Source organism: Balaenoptera ricei, chromosome 12 (assembly GCF_028023285.1).
Source record: "Balaenoptera ricei isolate mBalRic1 chromosome 12, mBalRic1.hap2, whole genome shotgun sequence".
Lineage (NCBI taxonomy): Eukaryota > Metazoa > Chordata > Mammalia > Artiodactyla > Balaenopteridae > Balaenoptera > Balaenoptera ricei.
In genome coordinates this window covers 84,350,331-84,364,195 of record NC_082650.1, presented here as the reverse complement: position 1 = coordinate 84,364,195, position 13,865 = coordinate 84,350,331, and the positions used below count along the sequence as shown (strand labels likewise).

At 39.0% G+C, this 13,865-nt stretch overlaps 1 protein-coding gene across 4 annotated transcripts in view; it reads left to right on the top strand.

Moving 5' to 3' along the window:
* CD109 (CD109 molecule) overlaps positions 1-13,865 on the top strand; it is a 134,849-nt gene that overhangs the window by 55,388 nt on the left and 65,596 nt on the right. For all 4 annotated transcript variants that reach the window (XM_059941790.1, XM_059941789.1, XM_059941792.1 and 1 more), the window contains 2 exons: positions 9,560-9,599; positions 12,117-12,201. In XM_059941790.1, coding sequence (XP_059797773.1) covers positions 9,560-9,599; positions 12,117-12,201 — 125 coding nt within the window. The remainder of the gene's footprint in view (positions 1-9,559; positions 9,600-12,116; positions 12,202-13,865) is intronic.

Sequence of the window (13,865 nt, the reverse complement as noted above, 5' to 3'; positions counted from 1 at the left end):
TCCATTACAGGAAAAAACTGTAAAAAACACAAACACATGGACACTAAACAGTGCACTACTACATAACCAAGAAATCACTCAAGAGATCAAACAGGAAATAAAGAAATACATAGAAACAAATGACAGTGAAAACACAACAACCGAAAACCTATGGGATGCAGCAAAAGCAGTTCTAAGAGGGAAGTTTATAGCTATACAAGCCTACCTCAAGAAACAAGAAAAATGTCAAATAAACAATCTAACCTTACACCTAAAGAAACTAGAGAAAGAAGAACAAACAAAACCCAAAGTTAGCAGAAGGAAAGTAATCATAAAGATCAGAGCAGAAATAAATGAAATAGAAACAAAGAAAACAATAGCATAGATCAATAAAACTAAAAGCTGGTTCTTTGAGAAGATAAACAAAATTGATAAACCATTAGCCAGACTCATCAAGAAAAAGAGGGAGAGGACTCAAATCAATAAAATTAGAAATGAAAATGGAGAAGTTACAACAGACACCACAGCAAACAAAGCATCCTAAGAGACTACTACAAGCAACTCTATGCCAATAAAATGGACAACCTGGAAGAAATGGACAAATTCTTAGAAAGGTATAACCTTCCAAGACTGAACCAGGAAGAAACAAAAAATATGAACAGACCAATCACAAGTAATGAAATTGAAACTGTGATTAAAAATCTTCCAACAAACAAAAGTCTAGGACCAGATGGCTTCACAGGTGAATTCTATCAAACATTTAGAGGAGCTAACACCCATCCTTCTCAAACTCTTCCCAAAACATTGCAGAGGAAGGAACACTCTCAAACTCATTCTATGAGGCCATCATCACCCTGATACTAAAACCAGACAAAGGTACTACAAAAAAAGAAAATTACAGACAATATCACTGATGAATATAGTTGCAAAAATCCTCAACAAAATACTAGTGAACAGAATCCAACAACACATTAAAAGGATCATACCCCATGATCAAGTGGGATTTATCCCAGGGATGCAAGGATTCATCAATATATGCAAATCAATCAATGTGATACACCATATTAACAAATTGAAGAAGAAAAACCATATGATCATCTCAATAGATGCAGAAAAATCTTTTGACAAAATTCAATGCCCATTTATGATAAAAACCAGAAAGTGGGCATAGAGGGAAGCTACATCAACATAATAAAGGCCATATATGACAAACCCACAGCAAACATCATTCTCAATGGTGAAAAACTGAAAGCATTTCCTCTAAGATCAGGAACGAGACAAGGATGTCCACTCTCACCACTATTATTCAACATAGTTTTGGAAGACCTAGCCATGGCAATCAGTGAAGAAAAAGAAATAAAAGGAATGCAAATTGGAAAAGAAGAAGTAAAACTGTCACTGTTTGCAGGTGACATGATACTATACATAGAGAATCCTAAAGATGCCACTAGAAAACTACTAGAGCTAATCAATGAATTCGGTAAAGTTGCTGGACACAAAATTAATGCACAGAAATCTCTTGCATTCCTATACACTAATGATGAAAAATCTGAAAGAGAAATTAAGGAAACACTCCCATTTACCACTGCAACAAAAAGAATAAAATACCTAGGAATAAACCTACCTAGGGAGACAAAAGACCTGTATGCAGGAAACTATAAGACACTGATGAAAGAAATTAAAGATGATAGCAACAGATGGAGAGATACACCATGTTCTTGGATTGGAAGAATCAATATTGTGAAAATGACTATACCGCCCAAAGTAATCTACAGATTCAATGCAACCCCTATTAATTTACCAATGGCAATTTTTACGGAACTAGAAGAAAAAATTTTAAAATTTGTATGGAGGCACAAAAGACCCTGAATAGCCAAAGCAGTCTTGAGGGAAAAAAACGGAGCTGGAGGAATCAGACTCCCTTACTTCAGACTATACTACAAAGCTACAGTAATCAAGACAATATGGTATTGGCACAAAAACAGAAATATAGATCAATGGAACAAGATAGAAAGCCCAGAGATAAACCCACGCACATATGGTCACCTTATCTTTGATAAAGGAGGCAAGCATATACAGTGGAGAAAAGACAGTCTCTTCAGTAAGTGGTGCTGGGAAAACTGGACAGCTACATGTAAAAGAATGAAATTAGAACACTCCCTAACACCATACACAAAAATAAACTCAAAATGGATTAGAGACCTAAATGTAAGACCGGACACTATAAAACTCTTAGAGGAAAACATAGGAAGAACACTCTGACATTAATCACAGCAAGATCCTTTTTGACCCACCTCCTAGAGTAATGGAAATAAAAACAAAAATAAACAAATGGGACCTATTGAAACTTCAAAGCTTTTGCACAGCAAAGGAAACCATAAACAAGATGAAAAGACAACCCTCAGAATGGGAGAAAATATTTGCAAACGAATCAACGGACAAAGGATTAATCTCCAAAATATATAAACAGCTCATGCAGCTCAATATTAAAAAAACAACCCAGTCCAAAAATGGGCAGAAGACCTAAATAGACATTTCTCCAAAGAGGACATACAGATGGCCAAGAAGCACATGAAAAGCTGCTCAACATCACTAATTATTAGAGAAATGCAAATCACAACTAAAATGAGGTATCACCTCACACCAGTTTGATTGGGCATCATCAGAAAATCTACAAACAACAAATGCTGGAGAGGGTGTGGAGAAAAGGGAACCCTCTTGCACTGTTGGTGGGAATGTAAATTGATACAGCCACTCTGGAGAACAGTATGGAAGTTCCTAAAAAAACTAAAAACAGAATTACCATATGATCCAGCAATCCCACTCCTGGGCATATACCCAGAGAAAACCATAATTCAAAAAGACACATGCAACCCAATGTTCACTGCAGCACTATTTACAATAGCCAGGTCATGGAAGCAACCTAAATGCCCATCGACAGATGAATGGGTAAAGAAGATGTGGTACATATATACAGTGGAATATTACTCAGCCATAAAAAGGAATGAAATTGTGTCATCTGTAGAGATGTGGATGAATCTGGAGACTGTCATACAGAGTGAAGTAAGTCAGACAGAGAAAAACAAAACAAATATCGTATATTAACGCATATATGCGGAACTTAGAAAAAAGGTGTAGATGAACTGGTTTGCAGGGCAGAAGTAGAGACACAGATGTGGAGAACAAATGTATGGACACCAAGGGGGGAAAGTGGCGGGTGGGTGGTGGTGGTGGTGGGATGAATTGGGAGATTAGGATTGACATGTATACAGTGATGTGTATAAAATGGATGACTAATAAGAACCTGCTGTATAAAAAAATAAATAAAATAAAATTCAAAAATTAAAAAAAAAAATTAATAAGTCGAATTCAACAATGTATGAAAAGAATTATATACTACAACCAAGTGGTATTTATTCCATGTATGTAAGGTTGGTTCAACATCTGAAAAATCAGTCAATATAATCCACTGTATCAACAGACTAAAGGAGGTAAATCATGTGATCATATTAATTGACACAGAAGAAATACCATTTGACAAAATCCAATACTCAATCATAATAAAAATACTCAGAAAACTAGGAGTAGAGAAGAACTTCTCCAAATCAATGGAGAACCATCTGCAAAAACCTACAGCTAACATAATCAATAATGAGTAACTAGACACTTTCCCCCTAAGACCAGAAACAAGGCAACGATGTTCCCATTCACCACTCCTATTCAACATCACATAGGAAGTCCTAGCTGGTGCCATAAGAAAAGAAATGGAAATAAAAGGATAAATATTGGAAAAGAATAAAACAGTTGCTATTCATTGGTGATAGGATTGTCTATATAGAAAAATTCCAAACAATTTTTTTTATAAAAAAGCAACTATAGCAAGGCTTCAGGGTACAAGGTTAATATACAAAAGCCAATTGCTCGTTAGCAGATGAATAAGTTCTGGGGTTCTAATGTACAGCATTGTGATTATGGTTAACAGTACTGTATTGTACACATGAAAATTGTTAAGAGAATAGATCTTAAATGTTCTCAGCACAGAAAAGAAACAATAATTATGTGATGTAATGGAGTGTTAACTAACACTGCAGTAGTAATCAGACTGCAATATAAAAGTGTGCCAAATCAACATATTGTACACTTTGAATTTGTATAATATTATATGTCAATTATGTCTCAATAAAGCTAGTAAAAATATAAAAAAAAAAAAAATTAAAAGGGGTTGCAAAACCAGTTTTTGGAGACCTCCTTTGCAGGTCCTGCTGCTAGTCTTTTTTTTTTTTTTTAAATTTTATTTATTTATTTATTTATGGCTGTGTTGGGTCTTCGTTTCTGTGCGAGGGCTCTCTCTAGTTGCGGCAAGCGGGGGCCACTCTTCATCGTGGTGCGCGGGCCTCTCACTGTCGCGGCCTCTCTTGTTGCGGAGCACAGGTTCCAGACGCGCAGGCTCAGTAGTTGTGGCTCACGGGCCTAGTCGCTCCGCGGCATGTGGGATCTTCCCGGACCAGGGCTCGAACCCGTGTCCCCTGCATTGGCAGGCAGATTCTCAACCACTGCGCCACCAGGGAAGCCCCCTGCTGCTAGTCCTGCACCTGGCTTGGGAACGTGGCTGTACTTGGCCTCTGTTGTCTTGGGGGACAAAGCCAAAACTGAGTCTTAAATCGTTCCATTTTAACAACTTGTTATGTGTGGATTTAAAAATTCGGTGCCTTTCTTAATCTTTAAATAAAAATTAAATCCAGACACCAGAGATCAATGTTAAAGCAGACTTTTACAAAGTTAAAATGATCATAAATGAACATAAATGTGCAAACACAAAGAATCCATCCAGCCCTTGAATTCTGTTTCTGGCATTTTTTTTTTTTTATTCCAGCAGCAAGAGCTGAAAGAAGCTGACCTGCATTTTAAAAAAAATTTACGGTTTTAAGCGGTCATGTAGCGTGCCATATTTTTTGAAGTTTGTTAAAAATAGAAACCCTCTCAAGAGTTGGATGGCTTCATGGTTAGAGAAGGCAAATGTGTAACTGGAATAGAAGGTTGTAGTAATTCACATCTGCAATTTGCACTGTAGTCATAGTGTATTTCTTAGGAAGCTAAGAATAGTGTGTTTCTATCTTTCCCCTTCCATTTGATCGATTTCCATAACATACACCATCACGATGAACCACTGACTTAGGGATAAGGGAATAAAGAAGTTACAGAGCTTACCGAGAGCACCTCCTTGTTCTCCTTTTCCATTCTGCTTTAGAAGTTGTTTAGAAATCTAATTGAGGTGGGCTTACATGTAATACAGATAGAGAGTGAAGATATGTGCTGAAGAGCAGGTGTCCTAACGGAGTGTTTTCCCCCGGAGCAGCGACCATATTAAGGAAAGCAGAGCTCTGAAGATGTTGATGAGTTATGTATTCTTTTGTCTGGAAAGGTGTTTGCTTAGAAGACATGCTGCCCGGGTATTTAAGCCTTCAGGTCAGCCTTTCTCTCCAGTTGCTGCCAGAGTGAATGAGCACAAGCTGTATTTGATGAGCTAGAATAAATATTAAAAACTCATTTTGAAGTAGATCGTTTCTTTGAAAGTGAAGGAAAGTTGTTTAGTAAATGGAACTTGTACTTCCTACAAAAGGTCTGGGGTTGTTTTTTGCTTCATGTTTTAAATTTGATTTAGTCAAATTTAGTTCAGCTAGAACTAACATAGAAGAATATGGAAATAAATTTTACTTTTTAGACCAGGGGTCAGCAAACCCTGGCCTAAAGACCAAATACAGCCCAACACCTGTTTTTGTAAATAAAGTTTTGTTGGCACACAGTCGGTCTCATTTGTTTGTGTTGTCTCTGGCTGTTTTGTGTTGCGCCGGCAGAGTTGAGAAGTTGTGACAGGGACCATATGGCTTGCAAAGCCTAAAATATTTACTGCCTGGCCCTTTATAGAAAGAGTTTGCAGATCCCTGTTCTAGACTAATGAAAGTACTCAGTATCAGTGTTTTTGTGTTTATCTGTGGCATAAATGGCTGCTACTTCTCTGAATTATTATTAATTTAAAATATTTCAGTATCTTCTACCTTTTTTCTTTAAAGTCTTTATTGAATTTGTTACAATTTTGCTTCTGTTTTATGTTTTGGGTTTTTTTTTGGCCGAGAGGCATGTGGCAACTTAGCTCCCCGACCAGGGATCGAGCCCACACCCCCTGCATTGGAAGGCAAAGTCTTAACCACTGGACCTCCAGGGAAGTCCCTCTTCTACATTCTTGATTATATATTTTGTAAAAATATTTTATAAAGAAAACTAAACTCATTGTGAAAATTGGTATGGCCTGATTGCCTAATGACCACATGCTGAAAATGACAAAACTCATTTCTGCTTTCCAAACCCCTTGGACAGTAAAATAATTTATTTCTAGATTTGCATTTTACCACTTATAAACACCCTGGGAAAACCTCATCTGGTACAAAGCGCACTGTCAGCACTCAGTTACACGATGATTTCTTGATTTATTGGAACAATTTAAATGACAGTGAAAAGAAGCGCTTTTCTCCCACTTTTTCTTCAGTTTTCCATGATGGCTGGCTTCTTCCACTCCCTGACGTTCATATTCCTTCTAAATGCAGGGCAGAGAGTTAAGGTTACTCCATGGGTCACTTGACAAATGGCTGTGCCTCCTCAGGGTAGTCTGAAGGTTATTTCAATTTCTTGCAGGAAATGCTGTACAATAACTGAGGCTAATCTGATGAGCCCCCCGGTATCAGAACCAGCCTGGGGACAAAATTCAATGCATTCATTCATTAATACATACATTCATTCAACAAACCTTGAAAGCATGCTGAATTAGGTGCTGTGCCCCCAGTGACTTCATAGTCTGTTTCCGGTGATGGGCACAAAGCAGATAATTATAGTATATACTGTGTTAAGTAAAGTGATAGAGTTATACACAGGGTATGACGGGAGAGAAGGGGCATCTAACCCAGCACGGGGAGAGGCGATCAAGAAAAGGTCCCTGGTGGAGGCTAAACCCAGATAAAGGAGTCCAGGATCTTCTGTAGAACATGCAGGTGGAGGTGTCCCGAAGGTGGATTTGAGTCTGAATCTCCAGCTTGAGGGATGGCCAGAGATAAAGGTTTAGGAGTGTTTAGCGTAGAGATGACAGTTAACACCATGCGAGTTGATGAGCTCACTTATCAAGAGCATTGGGTTCAGGATGGGAAGGGCCAACATTTCAAGATCAGAAAGAAAGGACCGTTAAGGCAACAAGTCAGAAAGATACTTAAGAGTACCAGGAGAACAGAAGGTGTGACAGTGTTTACAGACTGAATGAAGGGGAGGAGACTAACCAGAGAGATGGAAAATCCAGGAATTGCCAGGGATGACTGGTAATGCAGGAGGCAGGAGGGGAGAATTTATTTCAAATGTGAACTATTGTAACTACTTGTTTGTTAAATAATTGCCTAAAAGTTGGTTTCAAGGCTGTTTAAAGGAGGCCCAAACAAATTCGTTGATTTTCCACGTTTGTCAAAGCTAGCACTTTTTATTCAATCTAATACACGTTATTTGAGAACTTTTTTGGTATCAGGCAGTCTGTTAGGTTGGCAACTCAAGGGATAAACTATGAAGGATAAAAACGTGGTATAACATGGACCTGGCTCTCAAAGAACTTGCAGCAAGATAAGCCATGTACCTAAATATTCAGGATGCAGGGTGAAAAGTGACAAAGAAAGAAGGACTAAAGTGCATGGAGGCATAGAGATTACTTTTCGATTGGGGATCCAGAGAAGCAGTAATATTTGAGCCAAGTCTTGGAAGATGGGCAGAGGTGGAAGTGTGTGTAAGTCAAGCACTGGGGAGAGTGAGAGCAGAAGTACAGTGCATGAAACTCCAGGGCACCTTGCAGTGTTGCACTGGACTGTGTCTGCTCCATCTCTAGACTGAACTTCTGATGCTGTGGACTGTAGTTAAGCTTTACAGAGCCTCACATGGTGTTTTATATGCAGTACTCACTTGGGGTTTGCTATATGAACTTAACTTGACGAACAGACATCATCGTTGTTAAATCGCTTATTCCACAGCCTTACCTGTGCTTTACCTCAGTCGTAAAGCAAAAAGTAATTTAAAGACTAGAATTCTTTTCTTTAATATTTATTTTATTTTTATTGATTTATTTATTGGGTTGCGTCGGGTCTTAGTTGCGGCATCTTTTTGTTGTCATGCGCGGGCTCCAGAACACGTGGGCTCAGTAGTTGCGGTGCATGGGCTTACTTGCCCTGTGGCATGTGGGATCTTAGCTCCCCAACCAGGGATTGAACCTGCGTCCCCTGCATTGGAAGGCGGATTCTTAACCACTGGACCACCAGGGAAGTCCCAAGCCTAGAATTCTTATGTTATCAGTAAAACAGGTATTAAAGGTAGATTGCCTTCTTGATTTGATTTTTGAGGATGACAAATCAGAACTTATAAATGAATCAAAGACATGTAATTTATAACATTCCTTTATATGACGTGAAAACACTTTAAGATAGAAGTGACAAATGTGGAGATTGTTAAAGACTGATCAACACAATTTCTTTGGGATCTACTTTAAATGACAACACTGAAGCCAAGTTTTAGACAGTTATTTTGTTGGCATATAAGTAGTTGTATTTGTCTTATACTTTGAAATGAACTGTATCCTTCTTTTAGGATTAAAAAATAATTTGCTTGTGTACAGTTTATTTATTTATTAAAATTTTATTTATTTTTTATTGAGGTATAGTTGATTTATACTATCATGTTAGTTTAGGTGATGTACAGTTACTTTAGGTTAAACAAATATGATTTTTAAAAAAGCCAATATCTTGTAGCTGCATCTGTGTATTTGCTTTGATAAACTTAGGGAATCAGAATTGGAATACACATTTCATTGGTGGAATTTCTTAGCTATCTTGAAGTGGTTCTGTTTAATGTGTTACCTATGATTAGGAACGGAGAAATAGAAATACGAGGAGTTGGAAAAAAAAGATATTCTAGGCCACACGTTTTCTTGTTGATACTGGAAAAGGAAATAATTAATAATATCTGTTAAAATAGGGTAGAGTGTACTGAGTTAAGGGTTACAGTAGAAAATACTTCAAGGAATTAGGAAGATAAAGGGTGTTGGTCCATGATGATTTTGCATCCTTGACTATTTTATATATTCTTCATTGGTTTGCTTTGATAGGGATAGACAAACCAAATTTGAAGTCATTTCCTGTTAGTCTGACATGTGTTATCCTTGCTTGGTAAATTCCTAAATTATCTAATTTAATCTTGTTCTCATTTCACAGATGAGGGAAGTCCGGTTAAGCGGTTTGTTTCAATGACCTGCAGTGAATTAAAGAGACAGGTCACCTTTTTATGTTAGTGGATTGTGAAGAAAAACTCATGAAATTCACAGACTTCATGTTGCAGATAACTAAAAATAAACTTCTACAAAGTTAAAATAAATTGTTTTGTTTGTTTAATAATTATAAATGTAATTAAAAATGTTTTCTAAATGTTTTTGTGAGGTAAGTAAGCAAGCAAAGTAATTAAATAAGAACTCATATATTTTCTTGTCTTTTTTTCTTCTTCCCAATAGGACCAGACATATTATCAGTCATTTCAGGTTTCAGAATACGGTAAGAGTTCTTCAACTTATTTTGAAGGAAAACACATTTATTACTTTCCACAGAGATAAGAGAAATTTCTAAGAGATGTATTATTTAAAGTAAAAATCCCAATGGATTTTTACCAGGTAAAATCCTAGTATTTCCTATAGGTCTGAACATTTTTTCTTTATAAAGAATAAAGTAGGAACAAGATTGGCTGTAGTGCCATTATCCTGCTCTTCGTATGTATAGTTATTCTGTTTTTCTACTTTGCTGTGATCATAACATATTTTAAATTTTGTACGGTGTTTTTTTAAAAGCATAACCACAGTCGTTTCCCATATCTTTCACTTGGTCAGCACTGGTGAAGACAGGGTTTAACTTGAGTAAATCCTCTTCCTGCAGGGTGCCACATTTGTAATATTGCATTTGGAAACACGTAGATGTAAGCAATGTGCGACCCCAGTGTTTTGTTGGTGGATGGAGAGGAAGGAAATTGGAGAGTGAAGGCGTAGGACCCCACTATTAGTTGTGCTCTGAACAGCTGTGTTGAGGTTGTACACAAGCTTTTTCGTCTGATTTGTGTTACTTTTTGAGATTGTGTCTCATTCAGGCAATAGAAATTCTGGAAAGTCGTTTGCTTGCACCTTTGTGGCTCCGGTCCATGCATCTCATACCGCATTGTCACAGCTCAGCCTCATGATCAACTAGAACAGGGGGCAGCAAAGCTTTTTCCTGTTAATCGCCAGATAGTAAAACTTTATGCTTTGTGGGCCATACGGCTCTGTCTTACCTACTCAGCTTTGCTGTTGTAGCACGAAGCAGCCATAGACAATATGTAAGTGAAAGTGGTTGTGAGCCAAAGCAGTTTTATTTATGGACGTGGAAATTTGGATTTCATATAATATTCCCATGTCGTGAAATAGTCTTCTTTTGATTGTTTCCAACCAATTGGAAATGCAAAACCCATTCTTAGCCCATGCTGGTCATTGTTTACTGACCCCCGATCTGGAACTGTGTTGTCTGGTTCAGGGGTCACTCACCACGTTGGCTGCTGAGCACTTGAAATGTGGCTGGTCTAAATGGAGATGTGCCCTAAGCACATAGAATGCCAAATTTTGAAGACGGTATAAAAAAAAGAAAGAAAAATAGCTCATTAATAATAATTATTTATATTGATTACATGTTGAAATGATAATATTTTGGATATATGGCTTTAGGTAAAATATTACAAAAATTAATTTCACCTGCTTCTTTTTCCTTTTTAAATGTGGCTACTAGAAATTTAAAACTACACCACGTGGCTCACATTTTGTTTCTTTTGGACAGCCCCGATCTAGAGGAATAAATCAGAGGTGGCTGAGGCTTTTATAGGCTGTTTTTATTTCACACAGAGGCGGTGCTGGGGGGCTATATGTTGTTGAAGGGGGTATGTAGTGGAGGGGCAATTGATTGCCACCTTGTGATGTTTGAGGAGGGGACATTTTAATTTCCTTGGTCTAAGGAAATTCCACCTCTGAGTGACCAGGACCTTGGAGGAGGGTCAGAGTCCTGGAGTGGTCTCGGGCCTCAGATCATCTTGGCACTCCAAGGGTCTTTAGTCTGGAGCTGGAGGTCTGTCCTGTTCTGCTGACTTATTGGTCGTCTTGATTCTTCTCTTGCGTTAGTTGAATGGTGAGATGCCTTGTTATGAGATGGATCTATTTCATTGGTCAGTGAAGTTAGAGAAGAGGAATATTTCTATAGATTGGAAGGAAACGAAATGTTTTTTACTCCAGTGAGGTGCTTTATATTAAATAATATAACTATTTATAAAATATTTCATAGCCTAATTGTATAAAGCCAACCGAAGTAGGGGTTTCTAATTTTGGGATTACCTTCAGGAACCAGTACCTGTTGCACAAGAAAAGCATCATTACTTTGTAGCCATATCTTAGTTATTAACTAGAAATCCTAGGACACAACTTCATAGTAATCCATTGCGTTAGACTGTCACCGCATTTACCTTTGATGGTCTCAAAGGACGTGGATTCTCTGTGACTGCATGCGTGTCACCCTGCAGAAAAAGGAGAGTCTTAGGGTCTCAGGATGTGCTTTTAGTAACCAAATTGGAAAAAAGTCCTAGGGAAGGGGCTGCTCAGAAGTCGCTATTTACCAAGTGACATGGAAGTGTTTTAACAAGCAGTAAGTGCACACTGGTGGGTGACAGGTGAGTGAAAACCCTGGCCTTCTAGCACTCAGATGGCTTTGCATCTAGGATTCTGAATACAATTTAGATTCTACCGGTGGAAGGCTTCACAGACCCGAGTGTCCATAGCAACTCCCCCACCCCCATCGCTGTCTAGTTACCAGCCTTGTAGGGTTTCTGATTTTGAGTGGAATGAAGTACTTTTATCTATGTGTTACTGTGTATTTGGAGCCTAGTGAATCTAAGTTCAAATGGTACCATTTATCAACTCCTTTAGAGCAGTTCTGTTCTCTAGTTTGTTAAGTTGTAAAATGAGAGGTAAATGGATTGTTTAAAATTTCCTTGCTTTTCTTTTCCAGTATTACCAAAATTTGAAGTCGCTTTGCAGACACCATTATACTGTTCTTTAAATTCTGTGAGTTTAAATGGTACCGTCACAGCAAAGTAAGTATCATATTGCTTTCTATGACTATAAACTGTTATGAAACTGTATGACAAAGAGCTCATTATATACTCCAGAACATTAGCACAATATGTTGCTTATTAAAATACCCCAGTGGGCAGGAAACAAATGTTTATAATAAATAATTAAGCACGGAACATGTCTGCACAGGTCTTTGCACCCATGTCTCTGCTTCCAAGCTGATCCAGTCCTAAAATATTCCCCACAGGCTAGTGTCTTTCTAAGACTGGTCAAGGGATTTACCTGATAGATTGTGCCAGATTGAAAAAAAACTTTATCTTTATTTAGTCCTCATTCAGCTGTCAATAATGGAGGTTGAGACTTGGGGGAGGGGTTTGGTTGCCTTATTGCAATTAACAGATGAGTCAGTGATCCACATTCATCATCCGTTTCAGCATTTGGACACAGGGACTTCCAGCCCCGCCCCGTGTAACTGCTGTCTAGTGGCTTTCATGATTTTGATCCAATGGCTCGAACATCACAGCATTTTGTTTCGCTGAGGCAAAAAGCGTCTTCAGAGTTCCAGACCACTGGCTCTCAAACGTATAGGCTGGGATTGCCCTCAAGTAATTCCGGGACCGATTTCTTGTAGCATTTTAAATTTTAAAAAAATTTTGTGTCCCTCCCCATCCGCCGGGGTTTACGAGGACTTGGATGGGGTGACACCTGTGACGCACGTCCCTCGTCGGCCGGGACCTGTCAGTGGGTTGTAATTGGCCTGGGTGGCTAGACCTCCTCAGAAGAGCAGCCTGCGGGCTGGGTACCGACCTAATCCTCTAAGGGGGCCAGGACCTGATAGAGCATCGCGGTGCCCTTTCCCTGCTCAGCAGTCCCTCCTTGGTGTCACTTGCACCTCTTCCAGACCAGAGAAGGTCTTGCTCTGGGTCCCAGAAAACCTCAGCACACTCCCGGTGACCTCCGCAGCCCTTATGAAGAGGTGCCTGCCTTTCCTTCCCCAGGATGGGTGTGCCTTGTAGCATTTATTTAATTAATTTATTTATTTTTTAAAATTTTATTTATTTATTTATTGGCTGCGTTGGGTCTTCGTTGCTGCACGTGGGCTTTCTCTAGTTGTGGCGAGCGGGGGCTACTCTTTGTTGCGGTGTGCAGGCTTCCCATTGTGGTGGCTTCTCTTGTTGCGGAGCACAGGCTCTAGGCACGCGGGCTGTAGTAGTTGTGGCACGTGGGCTCAGTAGTTGTGGCTCGCGGGCTCCAGAGCGCAGGCTCAGTAGTTGTGGCGCACGGGCTTAGTTGCTCCGCGGCATCTGGCATCTTCCCGGACCAGGGCTCGAACCCGTGTCCCCTGCATTGGCAGGCAGATTCTTAACCACTGTGCCACCAGGGAAGTCCCAGCATTTGTTTTTGATGTGTCCATATCTGTGCTTTGGTTTGTGAAATTTATTTAGCTTCAGAATTTATTTGTAATAGCTGGTAAAAACTGGACCCCATCTCACCACTCATCACAATATTCCTCTCCTGGTGAGGGTTTGTGGCAGTGGCAGTTGATGGGCAGTGAGTCCCCACACCAAAACGTCTGAGGACTCCTGCTTTAGATTCTTTTGGCAAACAAATCATGTGACACCCACGTGACATAAAGGCAAAAATGTGTCTACGATTTGTATACCAAGTTAGTTCAACTAAGAGG